This window comes from Oncorhynchus tshawytscha, linkage group LG30 (genome assembly GCF_018296145.1).
Source record: "Oncorhynchus tshawytscha isolate Ot180627B linkage group LG30, Otsh_v2.0, whole genome shotgun sequence".
Classification (NCBI taxonomy): domain Eukaryota; kingdom Metazoa; phylum Chordata; class Actinopteri; order Salmoniformes; family Salmonidae; genus Oncorhynchus; species Oncorhynchus tshawytscha.
This window is the reverse complement of record NC_056458.1, coordinates 40,649,108-40,662,991: the sequence shown is the minus strand read 5'-3', so window position 1 is coordinate 40,662,991 and position 13,884 is coordinate 40,649,108. Positions and strand designations below refer to the sequence as shown.

Here is a 13,884-nt window from a genome sequence, read left to right as displayed (position 1 = left end):
GGGGTGGAAACATCATGCTTTGGCCCTGTTTTTCTGCAAAGGGACTAGGACGACTGATCCGTGTAAAGGAAAGAATGAATGGGGCCATGTTTCGTGAGATTGAGTGAAAACCTCCTTCCATCAGCAAGGGCATTGAAGATGAAACGTGGCTGGGTCTTTCAGCATGACAATGATCCCAAACACACCGCCCGGGCAACGAAGGAGTGGCTTCGTAAGAAGCATTTCAAGGTCCTGGAGTGGCCTAGCCAGACTCCAGATCTCAACCCCATAGAAAATCTTTGGAGGGAGTTGAAAGTCCGTGTTGCCCAGCAACAGCCCCAAAACATCACTGCTCTAGAGGAGATCTGCATGGAGGAATGAGCCAAAATACCAGCAACAGTGTGTGAAAACCTTGTGAAGACTTACAGAAAACGTTTGACCTCTCATTGCCAACAAAGGGTATATAACAAAGTATTGAGATACATTTTTGTTATTGTTATCATTTGCAAATAAATTCATTAAAAATCCTACGATGTGATTTTCTGGATTTTTTTCCCTCATTTTGTCTGTCATAGTTGAAGTGTACCTATGATGAAAATTACAGGCCTCTCTCATCTTTTTAAGTGGGAGAACTTGCACAATTGGTGGCTGACTTAATACTTTTTTGCCTCACTGTTTATAAAAATTGTGCAATTAAATAAGGTTGAATGGTTTGTTAGTAACATCATCATCCCACACTGTCTGTCTTGTTCATGTTGTCTCTTTGATTTTAGTGATACTGTATCACACTCTCCAGTTCTTGTGCTGCCTACAGAATGAGAGTTGTGTAGGTGGAAATAGATTAACCAAGGTCATTGAACTGAAACCTACTTCATTGCTTTTTTCACCTTATCGTGGTTTAGGCTGTTCATGCATTTAGCAGAATTGCAGTTTTAAGTGTGTGTGTGTGTGTGTGTGTGTGAGGGGATTTGTGTTCATTGCTCTCTGGTTCAGTGTGGGGGCATTCCTACTGAGGCTTGATACTGCATGGCTGAGTGCCACAAAGCTCTGATGCAGAGGGAGTAGAGCGAGTGAGTAGGCCGGGAGTAGCGGGGGGAAGGGCCAGGGCTGGATCCTGAAATGGGCGGGAGTCTGTCAGACCACCCAGTGGTCACTTTTCAAAGTCCATGTTTTTTTTCCCCTTTCAAAATGCTAAGGTGTAAGGATCTTTTGCTGCTGTATTAGGGTCATTCCACGAAATGAGTGCCTTTTGCGTCAATTTGTTATTTTAAGTAGAAATTGTGCACCAATAGAATTTTAAAAGCCTGCTCTATTAAATGAAGTGTACTTTTTAATATAGACCACATATGGAGAATTCAATCATATTTTTATTATGAGTAAAAGACTTGCTAATGTGCCAAAATTCTGCATTTTGACATGTCCCTCCGTGCACCCTCTCTGACTTCTAATAAGATTTTAACCCACTCAATACCCAACACTTTATTCAAATCTTCACCCTAATTGTAAAGCCTTAGTTATTTTATTACTTTGACTATTTTATTACTTTTAAGGTCAACCCTGTTACGTGAACTGAAATCTTGTTTTAAATGTGGGGAAACTTCCTTCAAATAATCATTCAACATTCAATATTCAAATCATGGTGTAAAAGCAGGTGAGCTGGTTCTTTTCTTTTTGGCCATTTGATGTTTTGTGGTGGAAAATAGAGGGTCTAGCATAACACTGTTACAGGCAGGCTAGAATATATATTTTTGTTTAAGCTTGCATTATTGCCACTCTCTGTTGCTCACAACAAGCTTCCATTCCCCCTGTCTCAGGGGTTTTATGGCTGATTTTATGAAGAAATCGTCAACCCTGTGGTTGTTTGGGTACATAATTTGAAAGCTACTGTCCTTGTCTTTTTGGAAATCAAACTCAATTCTTACTGCTGGCAATGTCATAAGAACCCCACCCTATGGTCATATTCATAGAGTATGGAATGTAGGTCAAGTCACCAGAAGTGCAAATATTTAGTATGCATGGAAAGGGTACAGTACACCCTGATGGTCAATATAAAGCATCCACATTACCATGTATGCATCCTCCACATGAGGTGTTGGTTGAAGTTTGACGTTTCCTCACCTGTCTGTGCCTTATTCAGGCTCCCAGTGTCTGGTCTGGAGCGTGATGTCACGAGCTCTGCTGGTCGGCTACTGCGTAGCAATCTAGCGGTGTCAAAATCCCTGATCTGCCCTAGAAAGCCTATGTAAATTGCGATCACAATAACTGCCAAACAAAATAGATGTTTTGAGCTCTAAAATGTGTTTATTATGATCAAGTTCGATCCCAACGGTAAATTATTTAAAAGTTTGCAACAAATCGAGATACTACTATAGTTGTCATCACAAAGGACCACATGCGGACACAAACCAATCACTGGCCAGCAGGCTACGAGGAGGCTTGCGCTCACGTGCGATAGACATTAAGGTTGACTCGCTCAGGCAGGATGAAAACGACTACATCGACCATGATCCTTTGCTAGTTATGGCCACTTTCACCATTATCCTTAGCAAAAAAAAACATTTGGGGTGCCATTCAACCCCATACAGTATTATGGCGCCCTTCAAATTCAAATACTTCACGCGGAATCTGTAGTTTTCCATAAGTGCTAGCGCTGACCTCATACACTATCTACTGTTTTTAATATCTGTGGTCTTGTAAAAGTAAAGAACTCCATGACTTGAAAGACCTTTGCTAAAGTTGTTTTAATTTTCACATGCAGTGCATTTGGAAAGTAATCAGACCCCTTGACTTTTTCTATATTTTGTAATGCCACAGCCTTATTCTAAAATGTATTAAATACTCTTCAATCTACACACACTCTACCCCATAATGTCAAAGCAAAAACAGTTTTTTAGATTTGTTTGCACATTAATAAAAAATTACAAACAGATGCCTTGATTTACACAAGTATTCAGACCCTTCGCTATGAGACTCGAAATTGAGCTCAGGTGCATCCTGTTTCCATTGATCATCCTTGAGTGGTTTCTACAACTTGATTGGTAAATTCAATTGATTGGACATGATTTGGAAAGGCACACACCTGTCTATATAGGGTCCCACAGTTGACAGTGCATGTCAGAGCAAAAACCAAGCCATGAGGTCGAAGGAATTGTCCATAGAGCTCCAAGACAGGATTGTGTCGAGGCACAGATCTGGTGAAGGGTACCAAAACGTTTCTGCAGCATTGAAGGTCCCCAAGAACACAGTGGCCTCCATCATTCTTAAATGGAAGAAGTTTGGAACCACTAAGACCCTTCCAAGATCTGCAAAGAAGAATGGGTGAAACTCCAAATACAGGTGTGCCAAGCTTGTAGCGTCCTACCCAAGAAGACTCGAGGCTGTAATCAATGCCAAATGTGCTTCAACAAATAACTGAGTAAAGGGTTTGAATACTTATGTAAATGTGATATTTCAGTTTATTTTTATGAATTTGCAAAATTCTCAAAAACAGTTTTTGCTTTGTCATTATGGGGTATTGTGTGTGTATATTGAGGGAAAAATGTAATCAAGGCTAGAACAAGGCTGTAACGTAACTGTGGAGAAAGTCAAGGGTCTGAATTCTTTCCGAAAACACTACTTTAGGCTTTTTTAGTTTACACATACTATAAAACTTCAATTAAACGGTCTCAAATAGCCACTTGTCCCTTTTTAAAAGCCGGGCAGCAGCACACATTTCAGCAAGTAACTAAACGCTTGTTTCAAATAAACGCTGGGTTTAAATGAATTGCTTACGGGGTTAACATTCAAGTTTACGAGGTTTAATGTTCGATTACATTAAAGAATTCAGTCATGACTCAAAGATTATGGCAACCTGTTTTTACCGACAGTAAGAAACTGCTAGCCATTGGTTGCGAACAGCTGAGAACTACTAGTTAAAATGGCAAGCACAAATACAGTCAACAACTTCGGGAGTACAGACCCCCATCAGCCGGTAGATCGCACTCTAGTGGCAAAGGTAAGAACTGCCAAATGCAGTCAGAGAAGAATAATTATTCTGTAAAAGAAAATATATATATTATATATTCATATTTTTTTTTATATAGAGGCATAGTAAGACAGAAAATGTGACAGTGTGTGAATGATAACACATTAGTGCAGGAAATTAAGAAATGTATTAATGCTGGAATTAAACAATTTACTATGCGAATGAGCAAAGCTGTGTGCATTAAGGAAATAGATACCTGGCTCAAATAGAAGCCTGTCTTTAATAAGCACATGTTTTAAGTGATTTAAGCAAATAAGCTCCTGGGCTATTAATTGAAGTTTTAGTTCACCAGAGGTATTTATTAGTTTGCTAGTCGCAGGCAATTGGTGTCCGGGGGATAGTAGTGTAAACAGGGAATATTTTCATGGAATGAGCTGTCAAGCAGCTTTGTAGTCAGCCTAAATCCAGCCAAAATCCTGTGAATGGCTTGGCTGCCTGCCAAAGCCCCCACCCCCACCACCACCACTTATATAAACAAGTGTCGTCTTTCCAATGACCATTAGACTGGCCTTTGAATTTAGGTCATACTCTTTGGGCCTCCCTCAGCTGCGTGACTTGTATTGAATGTAAATGCCATGCCCTAGTCTATACAACACCATCCATAAACCTTGAAAGACGTTAGGCCAACTTCTCAAGATCTCTTACATAAGTTACATAATCAAATGTATTTGTCACATGCACTGAATACAGCAGGCGTAGACCTTACCGTGAAATACTTACTTACAAGCCCTTAACCAACAATGCAGTTCAAGAAATAGAGTTAAGAAAATATTTACCAAATAAACTAAAGTAAAGTAGTTTTTTTATTTTTTAAGTAACAAGAAAATGACAAAACGTTCACGAGGCTATATACAGGGGTTGTATGGGGAGGTGAGGTGACAATGCTTGATAATGTAAATTGATTCAATACGGGGGTACAGGTTAGTTGATGTAATTTGTCATGTGATTATGCGTAGATAATAAACAGCAAGTAGCAGCAGTGTAAAAACAGGGAGGTCAATGTAAATAGTCCGGGTGGCCATTTGATTAATTGTTCAGCGGGCTTGTGGGTAGAAGCTATTAAGGACCATTTTGGTCCTTGACTTGGCGCTCCCTTTCCGCTTGCCTTGCGGTAGCAGAGAGAACAGTCTATGACTTGGGTGACACTGCCTAGTATATAAATCCAGTCAGTGATGCAACCGGTCAGGATGCAGCTGTTTAATGTTAAGGATCTGGGGACCTATGCCAAATCTTTTCATTCTCCTGAGGGACAAAGGTGTTGTCGTGCCCTCTTCACAACGGTCTTGGTGTGTTTGGATCATGATAGTTTGCTGGTAATGTGGACACCAAGGAACTTAACTCTCGACCTGCGCCACTTCAGCCCTGTCAATGTTAATGAAAGCCTGTTCTGCCCTCCTTTTCCTATAGTCCACGATCAGCTCCTTTGTCTTGCTCACATTGAGGGAAAGGATGTTGTCCTGGTCTCTGACCTCCTCCCTATAAGCTGTCTCATCGTTGTCGGTGATCAGGACTGCCACTGTTGTCGTCAGCAAACGTAATGATGATGTTGGAGTCATGCTTGGCCTGCCATGCAGTTGTGGTATGCGAATTGGAGTGGATCTAGAGCTCCTGGGAGCCATGACCAGCCTTTCAAAGCACTTCATGGCTACAGATGTAAATGCTACCTGTTGGTAGTCATTTATGCATGTTACCTTGGTGTTCTTTGGCTCTGGGACTATGGGACTATGGTGGTCTGCTTGAAACATGTTGGTATTACAGACTCAGGCAGGAACAGGTTGAAAATGTCAGTGCATGCTCGGAGTACACGTCCTGGTAGTCCGTCTAGCCCTGCGGCCTTGTGAATGTTGACCTGTCTTACTCACATCGGTTACAGAGAGCGTGATCACAGTCATCCCGAACAGCTGATGCTCTCATGGCGAGCATAGAAGTAATTTAGCTTGTCTGATAGGCTTGTGTCATTGGGCAGCTCGCGGCTGTGCTTCCCTTATGTAGTCTATAATATAAGCCCTGTCAGTTGTGTTGGCAAAGCAAACTAGGGTGGAAAGCTTTACCTAATGCTGTTAAAATCTTCCTATGGATTGTATTAGAAATTAGTAAATGCTTTTTGTCTGACGAGACGTTAAAAGGTTACTCCTAGTGTACTTCTGTCAGCATTGCTTTGACAAAGTAGTGTTAAGTTTCTGTAGTTTCATACCGTCGTTAATTTAATGTGAAAGGGAGTCGGAGATAATTACAATCGTGGAATTGCAACCAAGGCGGGTAATTATCCTGGCTCAGACATGACAGTATATTACAGTATCCTTCAGTTGATGCTTGAGTGTGAGATTAAAACCTCAGTCATTACTCTCCTGGCGTAACCATAAATGCCATATATTTTCTATGAAACTACCTGTGTTATGATTAACAACCTTGCATTAAGAATTGTTTGCTTTGCAGTAACTCAGATGACTCTTTGGACGAAGGTCAGACAAAACACAGAAAATATTAAGCTGTTTTGATTGCTTTTGTCAAATGTTCTTGCTGAACACCAATAATCCCTCATAAATTGCCTATACACGGGTTGCCTGACAACGTCATGAAAATGATGCACGTGTATCTCAGGGGTAAAAGGCAGTCTTATGATTCTGAACGGTCAGATAGCTAGCAACAGTGACGAGAAGCTGCCATGTGGGCAATCGTAGGTGGCTAGTTTCAGCTTGTTCTTTCTTGTTCTTTATACCATGTCTTATTTTGAGGTGTTTTGACTTATGTCACGTCTATGCTAATATTGCTCAAATTAGCTAGCTTGCTAACCAATGACTGTAACCATGTACAGTGCAGTCAAATTATTCACACCTTAACCTTTTCCACATTTTGTTACAAAGTGGGATTAAAATTGATTTCATTGTCGTTTTTTGGTCAATGATCTACACAAAATAAATTTATAAGTAGAAGAAAAATTCTAACATTTGTAAAAACAATAATGAAAAATAAAACGCGTATCTCTTGATAACATAAGTATTCCATACCCGGAGTCAATACATAGTAGAATCACCTTTGGCAGCGATTACAGCTGTGAATCTTTCTGGGTAAGTCTCTAAGAGCTTTGTTCACCTGGATTGTACAATATTTGCACATTTTTCTTTATAAAATTATTCAAGTTCTGTTAAGTTTGTTAATCATTGCTAGACAGCCATTTTCAAGTCTTGCCATAGATTTTGAAGCCAATTAAGTCAACTGTAACTGGGCCACCTCAGGAACATTCAATGTTGTCTTGGTAAGCAACTCCAGTGTATATTTGACCTTGTGTTTTAGGTTATTGTCCTGCTGAAAGGTGAATTTGTCTCCCAGTGTCTGTTGGAAAGCAGACTGAAACAGGTTTTACTGTAGGATTTTGCCCGTGCTTAGCTCTGTTCCGTTTCTTTTTATCTCCCCAAAAATCCCTATTTGCCAATGACAAGCATACCCATAACATGATGCGGCCACCACCATGCTTGAAAATATGAAGATTGGTACTCAGTGATGTGTTGTGTTGGATTTGCCCCAAACGTAACGTGTTTGGACTCAAAGGTGTATTCAGGACATAGTCATTTTTTTGGCCACATTTTATGTAGTTTAACTTTAGTGCCTTATAGCAAACAGGATGCATGTTTTGGAATATTTGTATCATGTACAGGCTTCCATTTCACTCTGTCATTTATGTTAGTATTGTGGAGTAACTACAATGTTGATCTATCCTCAGTTTTCTCCTATCACAGCCATTAAACACTTGACTGTTTTAAATTGGCCTCATGGTGAAATCCCTGAGCGGTTTCCTTCCTATCCAGAAACTGAGTTAGGAAGGACACCTGTATCTTTCTTGTGACTGGGTGTATTGATACACCATCCAAAGTTTAATTAGATTCAGTCCATGCAACTTATTATGTGACTTGTTAAGCAAATTCTTACTCCTGAATTAATTTAGGCTTGCCATAACATAGGGGTTGAATACTTATTGAATACTAACATTTTAGCTTTTAATTTTTATTGATTTGTAAAAATATCACTTTGACATTATGGGGTATTGTGTGTAGGCCAGTGATTTAAAAACATTTTAAATGAAGGCTGTAACACAATAAAATGTGGATAAAGTCAAGAGTGTGCATACATTCTGAAGGCACTGTATTTGAGAGACAACTGGTGCATATTGTGCAAATGCATTTGATTTCAATAAACTGTTTTGTCACCAAATATTTAACTTGACATGTTGTCAATAATCCTTTGAATGTCAGCCAACCCCTTCTGTTTTGCCCAAAGTTGCACACGCATCGGTTTTGTTGCTTAACAACCCACCCGTCTATAGCTGTCTGGATCTGAGTGATATTCACCTGTGTGAAAATAAAACAACTGATTCTTTAAAACTACTTTTAATTTGAATGGATCTGATATGAACCTTTTTGTGTTGTTTGTGCAGTCCAAAGGCAAGACCCGAGGCCAGCGGCTCTGCGTCGTCAGCCCCTGCCAAGCCCAGCGGTCCAACCCATAAGATCTGCCTGGTGTGTTCAGATGAGGCGTCTGGTTGCCACTATGGAGTCCTCACCTGCGGAAGCTGCAAGGTCTTCTTCAAGAGGGCCGTTGAAGGTTGGTGACTGAGTAAACATCCACACTCACAACTCCATTCATGCTCAGTTCTACCTCTCAATAGTAGACTATAGTTGAACATACAGTGGGGGAAAAAGTATTTAGTCAGCTACCAATTGTGTAAGTTCTCCCACTTAAAAAGATGAGAGGGCCTGTAATTTTCATCATAGGTACACTTCAACTATGACAGACAAAATGAGAAAAGAAAATCCAGAAAATCACATTGTAGGATTTTAATGAATTTATTTGCAAATTATGGTGGAAAATAAGTATTTGGTCAATAACAAAAGTTCATCTCAATACTTTGTTTTATACCCTTTGTTGGCAATGACAGAGGTCAAATGTTTTCTGTAAGTCTTCACAAGGTTTTCACACACTGTTACGGGTATTTTGGCCCATTCCTCCATGCAGATCTGGGCAACACGGACTTTCAACTCCCTCTAAAGATTTTCTATGGGGTTGAGATCTGGAGACTGACTAGGACACTCCAGGACCTTGAAATGCTTCTTACGAAGCCACTCCTTCGTTGCCCGGGCGGTGTGTTTGGGATCATTGTCATGCTGAAAGACCCAGCCACGTTTCATCTTCAATGCCCTTGCTGATGGAAGGAGGTTTTCACTCAAAATCTCACGATACATGGCCCCATTCATTCTTTCCTTTACACGGATCAGTCGTCCTGGTCCCTTTGCAGAAAAACATCCCCAAAGCATGATGTTTCTACCCCCATGCTTCACAATAGGTATGGTGTTCTTTTGATGCAACTTAGCATTCTTTGTCCTCCAAACACGACGAGTTGAGTTTTACCAAAAAGTTATATTTTGGTTTCATCTGACCATATGACATTCTCCCAATCTTCTTCTGGATCATCCAAATGCTCTCTAGCAAACTTCAGACAGGCCTGGACATGTACTGGCTTAAGCAGGGGGACATGTCTGGCACTGCAGGATTTGAGTCCCAGACGGCGTAGTGTGTTACTGATGGTAGGCTTTGTTACTTTGGTCCCAGCTCTCTGCAGGTCATTCACTAGGTCCCCCGTGTGGTTCTGGGATTTTTGCTCACCGTTCTTGTGATAATTTTGACCCCACGGGGTGAGATCTTGCGTGGTGCCCCAGATCGAGGGAGATTATCAGTCTTCTTCCATTTCCTAATAATTGCTCCCACAGTTGATTTCTAATTAATTAACTAATCTGCTTACCTATTGCAGATTCAGTCTTCCCAGCCTGGTGCAGGTCTACAATTTTGTTTCTGGTGTCCTTTGACAGCTCTTTGGTCTTGGCCATAGTGGAGTTTGGAGTGTGACTGTTTGAGGTTGTGGACAGGTGTCTTTCATACTGATAACAAGTTCAAACAGGTGCCATTAATACAGGTAACGAGTGGAGGACAGAGGAGCCTCTGTGAGAGCCAGAAATCTTGCTTGTTTGTAGGTGACCAAATACTTATTTTCCACCATATTTTGCAAATAAATTCATTAAAAATCCTACAATGTGATTTTCTGGATGTTTTTCCCTCATTTTGTCTGTCATAGTTGAAGTGTACCTATGCTGAAAATTACAGGCCTCATCTTTTTAAGTGGGAGAACTTGCACAATTGGTGGCTGACTAAATACTATTTTGCCCCACTGTATGTACCGGTCAATCTTTTGTGGTAAAATGTACATCGACATTGCAGTAGTACACTTGTATATCCTTTTTGACACATGACATGTGGACTCACTAAGTGGTGTCTTTACCTATAGGCTAGCCTTGATATTCTAACAAAAGGGTACCGATTGGCACTGTGTTAAAAAGCAGGCTCATTTTAATGTTTCATTTGAGCAGACTATTTTATTCAACTGATTTTCTTACAATTTCTAGCTAAGATTAGGAACATTTTAGGTTCACACAAATAGTATCAGAAAAGGTTTCTTTAGGCTTCTATTTCCCCAGGCCAGAGTAGGCTAGTGACTCATGGTTTTCTATCAGGCTGTGGTGTCTATGCTGCTATTTTTATGTCCAACCCATTGTTTGCATCCTATACCTCTGAACAGCCTGTCCAAACGACTGTTGGTCATTAGAATTACATGAGATCTCCTCTCCTGTTTCATAAGGGAGAGATGCCACTAAAAGATGCTGTTCCATTGTGTAGGCCTATATTGTGCTTCAAAGGGTTCATTTGTATTTTTAAAGAGCTTATCTTGGAACTAGTTAAAGATAAAATAGTAATCATTACGTTAGTTTACTCATTTGAGGTGAAGGGCTATTAGTGAAGGGTGGCTGATATGCTATTAGTGAAGGGTGGCTGATATGCTATTAGTGAAGGGTGGCTGATATGCTATTAGTGAAGGGTGGCTGATATGCTATTAGTGAAGGGTGGCTGATATGCTATTAGTGAAGGGTGGCTGATATGCTATTAGTGAAGGGTGGCTGATATGCTATTAGTGAAGGGTGGCTGATATGCTATTAGTGAAGGGTGGCTGATATGCTATTAGTGAAGGGTGGCTGATATGCTATTAGTGAAGGGTGGCTGATATGATATTAGTGAAGGGTGGCTGATATGCTATTAGTGAAGGGTGGCTGATATGATATTAGTGAAGGGTGGCTGATATGCTATTAGTGAAGGGTGGCTGATATGATATTAGTGAAGGGTGGCTGATATGCTATTAGTGAAGGGTGGCTGATATGCTATTAGTGAAGGGTGGCTGATATGATATTAGTGAAGGGTGGCTGATATGCTATTAGTGAAGGGTGGCGGCTGGCACAAGAGCTTGCTGATGACAGTGTGTTTTAATAAATGTGGAAAAGTGTCTAAACCTGTTTTCGCTTTGTCATTATCGTGTATTGTGTGTAGATTGATGAGAAAAAATATATGTTTTATCCATTTTAGAATAAGGCTGTAACATAACAATGTGGAAAAAGTAAAGGGGTCTGAATACTTTCCAAATGCACTGTATGTGTGTGTTTGGGATTTGTAGCCTTTTTCGGGTTGTTATTTGAACCATTTTCTCTTAACATAGCCTAGATTTGTTTTATTCCAAGCTCACTACCACAGTCAATGTACCATTCACTGGGACTGCCTTTGAAGTCCATTTGGTTTCTCTGAATGCTTGACAAGTGGGCTGCCATGCTACTGTTACTCCTATGAATACAATCGAGCAGCCATGAACGTTATGTTGAGGTGTATTTACGTAGTTTGTAACAACTATTTCGTTCTCATGAAAGTGCATACATGAGTGTTTGTATTGAAAGAATGGAGATATAGCTACTGGATCTGTTTGACAAATTCAAACCCTGCGTTTAACTACAAAAATAACAGATATTACTCTGAGTGAAATACAATATTTTGAGTTCAGTTTAAAGGATAATTGATACATATTGTAAATGTTATTTCAACTTTACTGGTGTAAATGACCAAGTAAAATAATATTTAACTTTTTTGAGACTTGAATTGAGCTGTACTTTCAGCAAGAAGACGTCATATCTGTTATTTTGCTCTTTCTTCCTCCATTCTACGGTTGTTGTCGCTATGGTGAAGGATGGAGAGCACGACAAAACACAGATGGTAAATAAACCCACCTTTTTAATAACACTTCTGCTTTATCCATGTCCCTTAATCACTGTACTGGAAATCTGACCTGATATGCAAGATTGAACATACAGTCTCTCGTGTACCCTTCTCAATGCATGTGTTTGTGATTTGATGATCCATAATGTATTTGGGTCTTAAATTCTGTTTTTAATTCCTGCTTGGAATGTGGCTCTATCATCACTTCGCTAATAGAGTTAAAGGCCCAGTGCAGTCAACGTGATTTTGGAATAATTCTTTGAAGTTGTGAAAATGATAATGCCCTGTTAGTGTAAGAGCTGTTTGAAAAGACTGCCTGAAATGTCAGCCTGTTTTGTTGGGATGGAGTTTTGGCCTGCCTGATGACAACACCAGGCGGTAAATTGGTTAATAGATTAATAAGAAAGAGTTCCAAACCTCTCTGACAATAACTCGTTTTCAGTTTTCCCCGCTCAGACCACTCCCAAACAGTCCTAGCTAAATTCTTGCTTGAGAAATTGCTCTTGCTAAGAAGCAATTTTTGTTTCTTTGTTTTCAATCAAAATGGTCAAAAATCACACTAAGGTACTTAATTGTTACAAAGAAATGATTTGATTTTGAGATAAAAAAAAAAACCTGGCTACATTGGGCCTTTAAGAGATGTATTTATGCACAAAACCCAATAATGTCGTACTGTAACTGCACTGATTCTAATGATTTGTTTCCCCTGGGTTATTTTTAACTTGTTATAATCCGAAATATTATAACAGATGCCCATTTTTCAGAATAACTAACCGTGCAGTTTAAATTAACACTAGTGAACCTCTTTATTGACCTGTGATGATAGAACACTAAAATGGAAATGCACTCATTTTGTATATTTGTGACAATACAATGTTTGTTGGTATGTCAATCATACCAACAAATATAAGAAAGGTTCAGCATAGCATGTTATTGTGTATAAAGATGCCACTGGGATTCTCGCAGCATAATAGGCTCAAGGTAAAGGCCTGTGAAGGGATGATACAAGTAGCATGTGTACTTATCTGCCGATACCACCACGCTCGGTAAGATGTAGAGCGTCTTGTGTACCTTTCTAGCCTACTGTGTCTTTGTCTGACTCAAATGGCAACCTATTCCTCTCTTTATAGTGTGCTATACAGTAAGGTGCTATTTGGGACGAATGTTAGAGGCAGAGCTGGAGGAGCAAGCCCCACAGCGGTCGGTTATGACACACAAATCACCATTACCTGTCAACATGTCACATGACACCCTAGTCATGTTTGGATGGGTAGTGACGTCACCCTCCAACCAAAGAGTCCCCGTTCCCTTCCCCCATTCCCATCTCCCACTGTATCCCTATAGCCTGACCATGTTTTCTCAGCAGGGCTGGAGGAAGCCTGCCAACCAGGGCTAGCCTAGCACCTACCACCAGCCAAGTCCTCCTCAAAAGCCTACTGTATGAAAATGGGATTAGAGAGCAGATGCTTCTGGGGATTCAGCTGGCACTGTTTAGTTTAGTTTATGGATGGTTGTTTGCTCTGCTCTTTGCAGTGGCTGCTGCTGCCATGACTACCCACTGCATTACAGTTAGCTGGGATTTGATGTTGCAGGTTCCAGGTGGATATTGTTCTGCAGTGTTTTGGCTGTGTTTCTCTGTGGTTAATCATTTGTTGTGGTACTGTAAAACAGTAATATACCTGTTTAACTAACTTTCACTTAAATGCCCTGACTGTAGATCAAACAAAAAAAGCTATCACATC

The 13,884-nt window shown here is 40.2% G+C and overlaps 1 protein-coding gene across 5 annotated transcripts in view; it reads left to right on the top strand.

The window, feature by feature from the left end:
- The window catches only part of LOC112228297 (glucocorticoid receptor), a 107,327-nt gene that overhangs the window by 66,331 nt on the left and 27,112 nt on the right, over positions 1-13,884 (top strand). For 4 of the 5 annotated variants that reach the window (XM_024393493.2, XM_024393492.2, XM_024393491.2 and 1 more), the window contains exons 3-4: positions 8,436-8,602; positions 12,113-12,139. In XM_024393493.2, coding sequence (XP_024249261.1) covers positions 8,436-8,602; positions 12,113-12,139 — 194 coding nt within the window. The remainder of the gene's footprint in view (positions 1-8,435; positions 8,603-12,112; positions 12,140-13,884) is intronic. The other variant, XM_024393494.2, reaches the window with a different exon arrangement.